Consider the following 15,410-nt stretch of genomic DNA (forward strand, 5'->3'; position numbering starts at 1 on the left):
GTAGTTACAACTCATCACAAATAATTACTACATTAGTAGACTTTCTATTACCTTCACATTATTTTTGCTATGTCATTCATTACTCCTAAAATATAGATTTTTCACACCAGAATTATAATAATATTCGTTGCAAAATTATCAAAATAATAAACCTATTAACAAATATTCCGGCTCTTATGGTAGAGTAAGGTATTACTTTAAAATAGTTTACCCAACAATATTTAACAGTAATCTTTCTTATAAACTTAGTGAACTAAAATTATGCATGCACAAAGGCGGGTAGCGGAGACATCGCATAATAAAATGATTTCAATGAGTTTCTATCAGAAATTCTTGTTAAGCAGTATTTTTCCGGTGGTCGATACAGTGAGCGCATTGTGCGCCGCGATGGCTGCTGATTGGCCCGCGGAGTACATTTCGGGACACCAGATAGATATTAATAGAGTTATCAACATGGAGCAATGTACTCGCGACTCGCTTGCTCCGCAACTGACCACGAAAACGCGTCTCCCTAACATGACCGTATTAATGCATATGTTAAATATTACGTTAGCATACTAACAACTGAAACAAATGTTTGTTTCCTAGTATTTCGTACAGCGCAATATTTACCATAGTGGTGGATATAAATGAGTTGATCTCTGAAAATCTTTTTATCCTCCACTAATGTCCTTTTTTAATTTTAAATCGAGAGAAAGAGAGGTAATGAAAACAAAATACCTTGTGTAGAACGCACATATAAAATTAAGTGCAAACAACTGAGGTCGTGTTGTAAAAAGTCAGGCGGCGGGTAGCGACCCGAGTCAATGAAAGGGCCTTACCCACATCGTTAATGACAATACCATGAATCTACCTCGTGCTAAAGGTAATATTCCCTGTCCAAGTAGCAGCTGTTGAACCTTTATCGGTCATTCACCACGCGTCGGCTTTATATTTGAAAATTCTCAACATGTATACCTACTACGTTCATAATAACAATATGTGCTGGCAAGTTTTCAACACTCAATACTTTCACGCAAAAGTCTAGTATACGAGTATGCAACGTTCTGCTACAATATGGGTCTCTCGTTTATCGTCATAGTTACAATGTTTGTCCAGAGAGATATCTTAATTCGATCAAATCTTGAAGGTAAATTTAAACGATAGCACGTTTCTGGCAGACGTATCGGATATCTGATAGCAGAAGTAATTGTATTACCTACACAGATAGCTAGTCAAATCACAATAGCTGTCTCATGCAAGTCAATTACGTCTATCTGCCGCCAGGTTAGTTATATGAACACAGTGATACAATATGAATTCAGTACGAGCGAGTTACAGTTGCTCAGAACTATTAAACATGATTATTTCGTTAGGAAATTGAATTAAAATTCAATTCTGTTATCTAGAGTAGGTGCGGTTGAAGTCTAGGCGGGCAGATACACAAGATACGGCAAACGTCGCTGCTCGCTACATGCTCACTTGTTTTATCTTTTCAATTAAATGCTGCCAGAATGCCATCACAATATTATGATAGCAAATACAGCTCGCGCAAGACCTCACTATATTTGATGACAGAGGATATCTATATTAAGTAATATTATGTAATGCTAATGATTATGTAATTAGTTTTGTTCATCAAGAAATGTCTTTGTGTTCACTGGGTACTCGTCAGTAAAACCATTTTCATAAAAATAGAGCTTCAAAAATAAAGGAGAAATACCTACATTTTATTTCTGCTAAAAACTAAAACAAAGTAGATGCTGACTTTGTGACAGACTGCATATTGCAGGAGTATGCTTTCAAACGAAATTCTGATAACCGGAATGCAATTAGCAGGAATATCGGAAAACATAATCGACATTACGCTCTACTATAAAGCTGCCGCCCCCTTTTTAAAGTCGCTTATCAATTTTAATATCTGTAATGAGCAACAAGGTAGTACCGTAAGTACACTAAAATTGAACTTAATGCAACGTACAAACATATCTAAAAATATTGATAATATTTCGAACCTCACTGAACACCACTCGTTCGAAGTTTAATCTCGAGATATAAGCTGAACTTCAAATTGGCACGTGCTTATTTGCTGTTGGCTACTATTTGATCGTCTTGGCATTTAGAAATTCATCCTTATCCTTAGCCCATCCTTAAATGTGTTACGTGAAAATAACATATTAAGTGGAAAGTTTTCGTGGACATATGCTAATACCTAAATATGGTAGCAATAGATCAGCACTACAGTAATAAGGTATTCATTTCGATTTAATAATGAAAATATTTTCAAACCTTGCAATTTCCAGAAAAAGAGAATATGTTTGAGCTCTTATTGGCACAGCTAATAGGTAATTACGTCATAACCTGATCAATAATTCAAATTGCAAGATTTTGCTGCACGGGTATAATCGTTTCCTACAATCCAATTTCTTTGTTTAAACAACGAAATTGAATATTGAGAAAGCGCTGCAAAAGTCCGTTCCGAGTATAAGTTTTAGGTTTGTAGGTATATATATCGTGGTGGTGAATAATATATTATTATTTACGGTGGTGATTGGGGGTTTCGTTCCGATGAAATCCCAGTGCGCTGCGCACACTGCAGGCGATCGTGTCCTTCCTACCCTATCTATACCTACCTACTGTTTGTATAAAAACAAAATGATCAATTGTTCACCTTTTTTCATTATTTTCTGACAGTACACAATAAGCAGATGTAAAAAGAGAAATAAATTATAATGCTTGTCAAAGTTTGACTAATGGTGTTTAACTTTTTTATAAATGTAGATCAATAGTTTTTTTCTGTGTATTTTACAAAATTATTGTCAAAAATGAAGTGGTTTTTTGAATAAAATTTTAACTCAGAATACCAAATATCATGCTTGAAAATAAAATATTTTTGCATTGTATAAAAAGCAGAACACAAAAGTGCAATTGCATTAGTTCATCAGGCTACAGCGCAGTCCGTCTCGTATGCTCGTGCCCGCAAACCGGAGAAAAACCAGATTAATATATTTTCCGGGAAGGGTGGTGCCTCCTGACGTGATAAACTGTATTTAGCGGTGTTAACCTCATACTTAAATCCCAATCATTAATATTACGTTCAGGAAAACTTTAGATACTTCTAGATACCGACTATTTATATTCATCAATGTTTTTAGCTGGCAGAAAGCTTTATAACTCTGTTAGAGGAGTATGCAGATCGCCTTCTAAGCAACATAGTCATCCTTTTAATTAGTTAAAGAGATAATCATAGTGTTTAAAAGCCATGCTTCATATTTTCAATGTATTCATACTTAGCCGATTCACCGATACACAAAATGAAATGTGAATAGAGAAATTGGGTTATCTTCACATTTTGTAGATATTAATAGAGAACCTAGGAATGTTAACCAACGTGAACCTAATTGGCAGGCTTTGCGGACGACCGCAAGGTCAGGTGGTCATCAATGATGTTATGTTCAGTTAATTAGCATTCAAACCAGTAAACTGATTATGAATCAATTTCCCGGGGATTCTCAGACGTACTACAAATTACTCGCACCATTGTTACTTAATCAAGTTGTCCCGTTGGGAGGCAGAGAGAAACCATTTAAATAATAAAAACATTCGCCTGAAAAAACAATTCCGCGTCGATCCATCGATAGATAAAATGGAAATTCGATTAAATTGTGATTCTAACGGTTTTCTGGAGTAAGGTATATTGATAATATATAGAGGTAGAATACGTTTATATAGATCGTTCGTCTCTTAACGTTTTAATCCTGTGCACCAATTCTTCTGATCTGAAATGTATCAACCGCTTAAGTTTAATAGGACCTCAGAGATGGACTCTTAATTTAGATGCTTAAATAGTAATAAGTTCCACTTCGATACGGGTTCCACCATTTATAAAATAAACAACTTCAAATGCTGTCTTAAAGATCCATTTATGCAGTATAAGAACAAATTATGGGAGAACCAAATATATTTTTCCTCTTTGACTCTGGCGTAAAAAATCTTTTGACCAGCAACTTTTCATTGACCCGTGAAATTTCATAAAAACGGTGACAAATTGAAGGCATCGTGAGTTGGTGATATGAGGTCGGATAAGACAGACGAACGGAGGGCCGAATTATAAGGGCTCTTTATGGCATGATCTTGTCGTCATGATATGATTACAAATGATTTAGGTAGGTGCTCTTGCTGTCCGTTTGCTTTTACTGTTAAGAAGTACCTATTTTTTTTTTTGCGTTGTCGTATGCATTTTATAAACATACATAAGCACAATTATTGTTATTAAAGAATAATCATGATGATAAGGTTACTAACATAGCCCTTTGAACTATTCGTAATAGCTTTTCTACTACTACATCACATACATATATAGGAACAGTTTTGGGAGGAATTAATCGTTCTTGAGATTACGTATATTTAAAAATCTCCAGATTACAATTTTATTTTGTGCCGTTTAATAATACGTAGGCTATGTAAACAGATATGTTTGGGTATCTAAAATCTGTTTTTAATAAATCATCTTCGCGATTGTATAAACACTTGCAATCTCGATATTTATTGAGTACGGTGCGCGTCTCCAAACCGTCGTTATTGTATTTTTCTGTCAGAATTGGTTCGCAGCATCTGGATGTTTGATACAACGTCCGGTTAATGACGAAGGGGCCGCTTATCTCCCCATCCCTAACCATTAAACAGTGCCTTAACCTCTGTCTACCCTCTTCCAAATATTTCTCAATGTAATAATGCAATAAGTAGACGGCATAATAAGAATCTTAAGCCTTTCTTGTCCACGCTGTTTGTACTATTCGCTTAAACGCTAGCAATTTTTCTCTATTTCTTAACTTGCTGGCATCGGTTCAAAACGAAGCATACCTCAATTTCTCTTTTAGACTTCAAGCGATTTATATCTAAGACCTTATGTAAAACGATAAACTAAATAGACCATTTGTTAAAGAAAGCGAATACTTTGAATTTACAGTATCTAATAATACGAACTGAAAATGGCTACCCATAGACATTATCATGCTTCGTTAGGCAAGGTATGTTCTAGCTATGGGATTGGTTTTCCGTGGAATGGTAATATAGCTGAAAATTTCACACTGGAATTCGCCCCGAAATAATGATGAGGGTATAGTAGTTCATATTTAAATGGATAGGAAAACTTTCCAACCGATAGTACCCACCGCTAATACCAAAGTTGTACTTTGAGATAACGATACGAAAAACTCAACCAACGCTTACATTTATCGTCATTAACCTGAAATTATTTAATTTATCAGTTATCTCGAACCCGGAATCACCGAGATGAAAGTGGTTTCATTAATTAAGTAATTAGGCGCACATGAACAGGTCAGGGTCTCATCTGGATTAAACAAAATATATTCTGGATATATTTTCAAGCAAAATGGCGAACGAAGTCTCGAATTTCTCAGTTCTACTTTCATTCGGTACCTAGTTCGCGGAGAGCAGGTGACGTGCTTTACGAGCTGCACTCGACGAGGAATGTTTAGTGCAAATTGCACAGAAGACATTCAGTTGCGCCGGTGATAAATATAACGTCAAATGATACCGACAGAGTAACGAGCTTTTTGAAATGAATAAATAGATTTCACCTACAATAAACACGAGCGTGCATGATACGTACGAACATGGAGTATGTTGGACTATGTAAAACATGTTACGGCTTACATAACATATACGTAAAATTACTGTAACGTAGGCTCCAATTATTTCACCACTCAAAATACAGCGAACAGAACTGCAAATGTCTGTAGATGTACAACTGTACATGTTTTCCTTTTAACTTACTATTGTGATTTCTGCGAAGTGAGTAAGCTCGCTACAATGCATTATTTATTCATCATTTCGGATATTGAAGAATGTTTTGGATACCTGTAGTTTCGACAGCAAAATTCGAGCTGGCCGATATAACAAAGACTAAAAGGAATGAAATAGGTTACAATATTTGATTTTTTATTTAATTTCATTCAAAATGTATTCATTGGAATTACGCGTAAATTCGTAGCGCGCTGCATAGCCTGCGGGCTACGGTGCTACGGTGCTACAACACTGCTACGATAAATTACCATTGACAATTTTACTATCACTTTACATATTTTTAACGTATTTCCGACTATTCAATACTATGTATAATTATAATAAAAAATCTATGACTATGATTTTCTAATAGAATTTATTTTATTTTCTATAGCAGAAATGCTATAGAAAATATATTTCCTATAGAGGAGAGCTAAAATATTTACTTAGCATTGATTAATTCAGGAACCGGCTGCTAGTCTACTAAACTAAGTTGAACGGAGGAGCGTTTAAGCAATAATGGAATATTTGCTAGGGTGCTAATGTAATCGTTACAGGTTCAGAAAGGAGGTTCTCTTTGTGATGAGTATGTAGCTACATGTATATAGGTGTGTACTCCTTTGTAAACCTACTATAGCATTAGCAGTTACAAAGTCTAACATGTTAACTGTTTATATTGCGATGTTTTATCGACCCACAACGACGACCCTTTTAATGACTACCATGACAGTTTACGACATTTCTTCGTTAAAAATAATAAAATAAATTGCACAATGGTTGTACATACCATAGTCATATTAGAGCATTTTTTACGTTTGTCAGTTAGCAGTTAAAATATAATTTCCATTAGTTATTTTGGAATGCATGAAACTTATTTGATTAATTTAATGTGCAATAACTTTTATAGTACCTACGATTTAAACGAGAAAAGTATATATCGAATACAGTTAATGTGCAGTGAATAATAGGCAGTGCATCGTCTGTAAACTTAGCGAATCTATGGCCTGGCTCGGTCTATATAAAGGCGTGTGTGTAAATAGCGAAGTGTAATTAGCAACTGAACGGCAAAAGCAATGTTTACGTGGTCGTGGCTGTTTGGCATAGTTGTGTTGGCGGCGCTAGCGGGCCCCGGCCGGGCTCAGCCCTCCGCCTACCCGGCGAACATCACCACCTGCGAACAGTTCGAACGATCAGCCAGATTCAATCCGTATGCGCTTATTGATTCCATGTGGAAAATATTCTACTTCTGGTCAAATAACACTGAACTGACACCGATTGTGTTTGCGCTGGCCGGTAAAAGCGTAAGTTTTTTTATCCATTTTATTGTTTAAATAACTATCGTAAATTCATTTTATTGAATTGTCCTGATTTCCTCCGTGTGATACCAGCTTACTTGCCTACGTCAAAATATCCTTGACAATTGGGGCTACACATTTCGTCCGACATATTGGGATAGAACCCAATTTTCTTATTTTGTCTACATATTGTCCTCGTATACTGCAATCCTTTTCAGTTCAGGTATTACTTTGTAAAATCTTGAAATTGACAGCAACTGAAAGAGCTGCAAGCTTGTGGAATATATTGCTTTTATGTAGCTTGTTACGGACATGTAGAATGTGGTCGATTTATGTCTGTATACCTAAACAAGCTGCATTGGTGAATTTTGGTTTGGCAATAATAATTCAATTTCGTTTACATTGTTTATGATAAGGTATTTTTTTGCTTATAGCGGGTCCGAAAATTTCGAGACTTTTTCGAGACCACGAATCCAGGTTTGGGCGTGGAGTGGGAGAAGGCGACGTTGTTCATGAACCCGCGGCCCGGCGTGGAGGTGCTGTTCCTGCACGCCAGCACGCCGGGGGCCTTCCGCGCGATCGTCAAAAAAGAACAACGCGATAAAGGTGCGCTATATTGCTCCCCCGCTCACCCTCCTGCCGCCATTTCCGCTCCTAACTTTTCCCGCTCGACTTGGCTCATAATGATAATAATAAACAGGTCGCATTTCAAACATTTTTTTTAGGTTTTCATGGTCTTCTCCTAATGACCTTTACTGTTTCAGTCATTAAATTTTGTACATAGCCACGTCCATTTACCTACATAGAAATAAACCAAAGCTTTTTTAGGCAATATTTCCTTATCAGTTTTTTTTTTATATAGGTACCGTAATATAAGATACAAAAATGAATCGTATTCTCAAATATTATTAGGTTTTCTGTTTCTCGCGGGCTCACCCATGTCCCGGGAAATCTTTTAACTGGATAAAATATAGCCTGTGTAGGGGATAGTGCAGCTTCCCAACAGTGAAACCATTTTACAAAACGAACAATCATATCTTTCAGTTCAATAATTATATTATAATAAAGCTAACCATTTCGCATTTGACTCGTTCCAATTAGATTAACGTCTACGGCTATAACAGGATAAGTATCACAAACTGAAAGTAGTATGGCGAGTAAGTAATGGTTTATATTCCAGTGCGGCCACAGCCGGAGCCGCTGATAAAGTTCGCAGACGTGAGGATGAAACTTGTTGATCGGTACCTGGCCATGATGTGCTGTGAGGATATGACGGCTTACGCTATGGCGAAGATACCAGAAATGCCCAAAACTGAAGAAAAGTGTAAGAAAGCGGCTGAACACGTCGGTTATCAGGGATACGAAGGACGCTCTTATTTAGAACTGCTGAAATATAATGATGAACTCTAATTAATGGTGATATGGATTTAAACAGTTTTTTTAACTGTTTCCAGTTGTAAATCAGTTGTTTTAATAATAATAATCGGTGTAAACGCTTCAAACTTTACCTCATTTATTCCTAGGTTGTTGTAGCAGTAAGGAATATCGATCCCATAAGGGATTCGTATAAAATAACAGGACAAAAAACAATGGTTATTTTCTTTTAAACAAACGGTTTTTGTTCACTACGGGCTCCTCAGTTTTCATGTATTTTTACACCGATATCAAATCATCAAAAACAGTCGGGATTTTCAGTTTAAAAACACAAATCCAAAAAGTAAACCTACCAAACCGACGCAAATACAGGCCCGAATATATCGGTGAATGTTAGTAATATATCCCTATTTCCGAATGGTGCGCCCATAATATTTGTATGATGTGTTTAGTGAATAATGTGGGAAGCGGGACATCTCATAGTCCCGATCTACCGATAAATCAATTGCCAACACGCAATACCTTACGGTTACCATAAATAAAATATGAGGTTATTTACACACACAAATATTATTATATACACACGCTGATCTGATATATAGATAGCGGAAAATAGTATAAATGTTTTAAGACTTTCGATATGTACATAGATGCCGTGGATTGATTTTTAATTAGTAACGGACTAATATTGTTCCGTTTTAAACTCATTAAATTAGTCTCGTAAAATACAGTAATGCAATCCAATACACGATGTAGGTACAATTTATAGGTAATTTCCAAGCTCCAACCACTTAATTTCGAACGTTATCGGAAAACACATTATTGGCTAAATAAATAGGTGGGTATCAAGTCGGCGATATGCATTCAATAAGATGTCGTTGGCGAGTGCCCCAAGTGCTCCGGGCTCCCATATCCATCCAACGAATTTATTTTTCTCCCAAGCATACTAGACGTCAACAAATAACGTTATTTTTCAATATAGAGGTTTTATTCATTTTCTTTTACATCTGTTATAAGTGAGGTCAAGTCAGCAGAGCTTTAACTTGCAGAACTGAAGTTGTAATACGTATCTATGTGCCTACATATTATGTTTCCTTTATTTGTGGTATGTTACTGGTCTATCATATGTAGCAATACATAGATTTATCCGGCGTAAGATCAGCTCATCGTGTGTATGATGCGTGTGTGCGTTCTAGAGATGAGCAATCGTTAGACGTTTAGCAGAAACATTCGAGTTATTCGATTTAATCTAGGATCTAATACGTGAGTATTATTTTCATTTTAAATGCAAGTATATGGTATAAGTAGAATGTATGTATATTTCCTGATAAGCCGAAAATAACACTGCAACACTACTAGAGATTAAGTTTTTACATGCAGAGCATATTGTATTCGATGTTTTTATCCAAAAGTAATATCGTCTGCGGTTTTAAATGGAGAGTTCGTCTGATTTTATTTTAAAAATATTTACGAAATATGCAAATAATCATTTCAAAGAAATCGAATAGTTCATACGAGCCGTATAATATGGATCGAATAATAAGTGGGAACTAACATTCGTCACACCTCACTATGTCGGTGTGTTAGTAATCTTAGTTGAATAGCAGATAGGATATTGGAGGTCAGTTCGGGCTGACAGCTCTGAGACATAAATAGGGGATTTGTTTTGATATAAGAAATTATCAGATGATTCTACATCTACAGCGAGAGGTTGTCACACTTTTATGGATCTACCTTTGTCTGGAGCCCTTCGGTCCTATGACTACTTATTTCAAACGAGCCCGCAGTCCCGGAAAGAACGGATTCAGAGAGGATGTTAACAGGCTTTAGACAGAATAACCCTAGTACCCCACATACTTGTGTGTAGAAGAATGTCTTGGCACTGACACACATATAAACCTTGGCAAACGAGAAATCACATTAATGAATACTGATATAATGTCGCATACTTTATGCCATGCTGAGAGCGAACTTACAACAATCATATTGCTTGGTATTTTATACTTAATATATATTTGAGTGTATTTTTACGCAATGTTTGGTCGAAAGAAATCACACATACATAACTGGAGACAAGCACTCACGAAATTACTTTACCTAAAAAGGATATAATAAAAAAAATGATTCAATGACAATTTTAATAACTTGTAAATGATACATACTTAATACTTAAGTCTGTTATGAGAACATAACATACATATATAACAGCTTCAACATATTGTCATGAATGGGGCTACAAAATACGTATTGTGACGCCGAAAATCTTCAACTACCCATTGTATTGTATGTGGATTCATATTCCATACAGCCCTTTCATACCCAATAATACCAACATAGAATCAGGTTTTTCGCTAAAGCCAAAAGCAAAGTCCGAGTGAGAGAAAATATTATGAGTTGAGATAACAGTGCTCCCCTTGCACGTCTTCCTATTTACAGTATCCGAAGGAATTCCTATTAGCAAAGGTTGTTTTCTCGCTGACGGAACCATAAAAAGTTCTCCGTTAAATGAATGTACTGTCGACCCTCGAAACGAAATGTTCAACTTACAATGTTTCTAGACTATAATAAAAACAATCGTAGAGCTTTATATTGTTGTTGAAAGAAAACAATTAAATCTTTTACACTGTAAGTTAATAAAGTTACCCTTTAGAATGTTATAAGAGTCGAGTCAGGGCATCCGACGGTGCTTTTTAAATTTTAATTCAACTGATCACATAGTCGACGTCTTGGGGTACGGTAACTCGCGGCGTGCGTTTACTTAGCGAGTCAAAGAATACGTCTTGTGGCGGTTAATATTACTCTGGAAGTACCGTAAGTAATGTTTGCATTACGCTGGAGTCTACGAATAGAATGAACAAACGGAGCTCCACTCAGCATTCAGCATTACATTACCTAATTGATTTTGCGCTTGATAATGTTTGTTGTATCAACTAACATTGTACTTCTCGGTAAACACTTACATTATGTAACAAGTTAAAAGTCTGGAACTTAGTTATGCTCTACAGCGGTTTGAATAACATAAAATATAAAACAGAAAGTGAACCAGACAATTCCTTATGGTTATATATAAATCATAAACCAGTCACCAACCACCGGGGTGAAAGCCCAGGGAAAAAATAAGTTAGCGAAAGTTTGGTTTTCCAAACCATTGACTCCATAAATAATTAATCTTTCAGAGATATTAAGTTCTTCAGTATAATTGTATTATTACACTGGTTTGGCCAATGATTCAATGAATTAATATATGGAGTGCGTTAAAGGATGGTTGTTTAATTACTACTTTTGTTCCAATTAAAATATTAAGTTTTAATATCATATCAATATCATAGTTGTTGTACACAATGCAGCGCGTGCAATGCTTTTGTTTAAATATGTATTTTGTTGAACGTGCTGCCTGTCACAGGTGGATTAGTTTTTAAATTCACAAAGGACACCAACATTTTTTGGTCATGCATTTAGTGGTTAATAGTTAAGCAGTACAAAAACTAGGTTGAAATGTTTGCAATGTTATCAAAAATTGCAATTGGATTTTTGCTACATTTTTGTTAACCGTAGCTTTAGCTATATGTGTTATTACAGATTGATTTGATGACAATTTAAAAGCATGAGCACGTGATTCCCGGCGTTATGATTAAACCCTGAGTATGATAGCCTTAACCAATTATAACCAGACGTCGGTTACCCTAAGCACACAGAGGGTCTCTCAGAACTACCCTTTCAAGAAATAAGTATGGGTACACATATTACAATAACCGCATTTTCCCCCAACTAAGTTCAGAAGTTGCGCGATCATTCCATATGTTATTGTAAGTAATTAAACGGTGATAACTGGGTTCGGAAGGTACATCAATTGGGCACAATACAAACATTTGCTTTGACGGCAAATCTACACGAAGTAAGTGCAGACAATGTGTGCTGAGCGATCCCTCCTCTCAAACATGGTCGATTGAACGAAAACTTTGCCAACAACATTAATTTTGTCGATCGTTCGTACATACCTAGGTATCACAGGTTTCCATATCATTTGTTAAATCATTCACTAATGGAATCACAGCAGTGGTGTCTGTCTGTCTGTCAATCTTTTATGGCGAGTCTTTTATTCCGGTCGTGTTGTATTTGGAATTTTTCTTACTATAATTTATTTGTTCATAGTGAGAATATTGTAATTTTTGGAAATCGCATTTACTTTCGCTTTTGGCTATGTCATCTCTTGAAATTAAGTCATTCAGGGTGCCAAGAGGTACAATAGGGTACAAAATCTACACCTAATAACGTCACTTTTCAAGGTCTTAAATCAAAGTTATTTTAGAAATTTTCAAACCAAAATCACTTTAAACAAATGTTACTGAATGGCGTTTCTAGATTTTATATATCTTTGTTTAATGTCTACGGTGTTTAAATTTTTAATCTGAAACCCTGCAGGAGCTCGCTAAATTAACCCACGATATTAAGTTTCATATACCAAAAATTCTTTAAAATTACGTAGTTTTTAAACGTCGACCGGCTGAGACGTGTTCACGTTCACACGAACAATATTATCCTGGTAAATTTACTGTTACGTAGGCTTACGGTGGATTAACGTTAACTATACTGCATAAACGCTCCTTCCTAATAGAGTTACTGTGTTTAGTAACGGCGGATAACAAGCTACGATGTTTGTTCACACCGTACTCAATACGTATAGCACAATGTCACTGAAATAATGAGGTTCATCGGGAAAGCTCTGACGAACTATTTCATACCTATGTATTGCTCTTTGTAGATTTAAATGTTATTTACCTTTTATATTTGCAAATAATGAAATAATAAAATATTTTTAAAGAGAAATGAAAACATACTCGTACATATGTTCAAGACTACGATCACGTAGTTAAATAAATATCAACAATGGCCACAGAAATATCTCCAAATTCTATTAGAATAACAATAGCTGGAGGTTACTGAAGAAGCATCAACGTGTAAAATCTTTTGGTGGGTGTATTGAAAAGGGTGTGAAGCATTCATAAGCGAACACGTCAGCGGCGCGACCCAAACATCTCTCACCGTACTCTCAAGAGGCACCGATGCCCTTCATGTCATACACTTTACTCTCTGCCTTGCCTTTCCGCCGTTTCCTACAAGAATTGCAAGAAATCTTATATATTTCTCAGAAAATTTTCCCTTCAGCAATAAAACTTAACATTTTACGAGCTGGCCTTACTCTTTATCCTAAAGTTTTGGATTGATCAGAAATCAGAATATAAAATATTTTGAGTGCGTTGTATAAAAATATTTCATACCGTTAGGTACACAAAATGAACATTTTAGATTTTGCTAAAGGTTATTGTTTGCGGTTATGAATAAAAATTGTACGAAACGGACCGGGCCGAGAGTACGCAGGCATTAAATCATTCTCAAAAGCCATTTGGACACAAAGGATATGGTCAATAAACAAACAGGACTCGGCACTGATAGCTGCGATCGGAGTGAAGTAACTGGCGGACAAATTTATATTTTGCGCTATTTTGTTGGCATATTTTCCCAGATGTCCCATTTAAGGAATTCTATCTGCAGCCGCGCGTCCGATACCCGAAATCTCATTTGTTCGTAGAGCTCACCTACCTCACCTAATGCAGCTACTAATAAACCGGTCACGTCAACGTTATTTATTGTTATAGGAACAACAAAGAACAACAACTCGCGCCACTCGACTTATTTTCCAGCTCTGCCAATTTTCGACTTTTATAAAATTAAGAAGTAAAAAAACTCCAAATTATGCGACTTTCCAAAGTAAAGGAACATCACGTTTGGTATGCACCTAAAGGCTATGATGTATTATTTTTTGTACCGTAGTATACGTACCTACGTAAATTAAATGCTCGTATATTTATAGGATTAAGTAGACATATGTTACACCCGTGTTGCCTAGTACACTGTGATCATATTTCAGTTTTTTTACAGCAAACGCGCTAAAGCTTATCTCCATTCCGTGCACAAAGTCAACGTCGTGGTGGAACATAAAAAATGGCAACTACTTAATTACACTAATATCTCAAAATCCCGTCGTGCGGCTTACCATTCTCCTCATTACCTATGACAAAAGATGTGACTGGTTGGCGTTATTCCAACATTAAAGGCGCTAATGATGAATTTGCTAAATTACAAGAGGAGGCAATGAAAACGATATTACCGATCGCATCTTTATGATTTACCTTAACCGTATACGCGTGATTTATGTTGCCTCCGCCCTCCGATCTTTGTGTACGTAGTGTGTGTATAGCTGAGGTGATTATGGCGCTCACCACTTTTTATCATCGTAGACAGTGACACGTTGCAAGTACAGAGCTTCAGAAAGTAAATATTAGTATTTCGGTTTGCACTCGTTAATCTGATTTACGCAAAAAGATTTTTAATAGAAATAAGTGTTATTTTCAAACTCACCTCAAAGACGATTATTGTGTTAGTTGCAAAAAGATTTAAACAATATTTTAGTCACAAACCTTGTTTAAAATTGATCCTCAGTCGTCGCTTATCGCAGGTGGTAAAACATGCCTTTGAAACTTGCAAATTCAACTTTTCTCAACTCTTTGTAAGTTAGATAAGCACAGTCAGGTATCTCTCCCCTCTCTGAGAACCTCTTTAGTATCATTTTCCTAGTTCAAAACTTATCTCTTCGCAAATTCCCCATAACTTTTCCAATCATAATTGTTTTAAAGTCTAAGTTATGGTTTCTTAAATAAGACTTATATTCTACGATCCTATAGTCGAGTGTGTCGACTGCAGAAAAGTACATAATGCCTGAATATTGCAGTTTACAAAGTTACTGAAACTAAATTAAAATTGGAATCATAGAAAACTGCATCGATAATGAGGTCGTTGACGTTTGACAGATCTGTCGATAGAGACTTTATATAACCGTACAAAGCGCAATCAGTGTACGGGCCCTAAATTATGTGACATTATTTGAAATTGTGT

The 15,410-nt window shown here is 35.9% G+C and overlaps 1 protein-coding gene across 1 annotated transcript; it reads left to right on the forward strand.

Moving 5' to 3' along the window:
• Positions 1–6,692: 6,692 nt before the first annotated feature.
• LOC110380373 (uncharacterized) lies at positions 6,693–8,738 on the forward strand. The gene is made up of 3 exons (XM_021340330.3): positions 6,693–7,088; positions 7,517–7,688; positions 8,263–8,738. Exons 1-3 carry the CDS (start codon positions 6,861–6,863, stop codon positions 8,490–8,492), a joined length of 630 nt encoding a protein of 209 aa, XP_021196005.1. The 5' UTR covers positions 6,693–6,860; the 3' UTR covers positions 8,493–8,738.
• Positions 8,739–15,410: the final 6,672 nt, after the last annotated feature.

The sequence above is a fragment of the Helicoverpa armigera genome, chromosome 6 (genome assembly GCF_030705265.1).
Source record: "Helicoverpa armigera isolate CAAS_96S chromosome 6, ASM3070526v1, whole genome shotgun sequence".
Lineage (NCBI taxonomy): Eukaryota > Metazoa > Arthropoda > Insecta > Lepidoptera > Noctuidae > Helicoverpa > Helicoverpa armigera.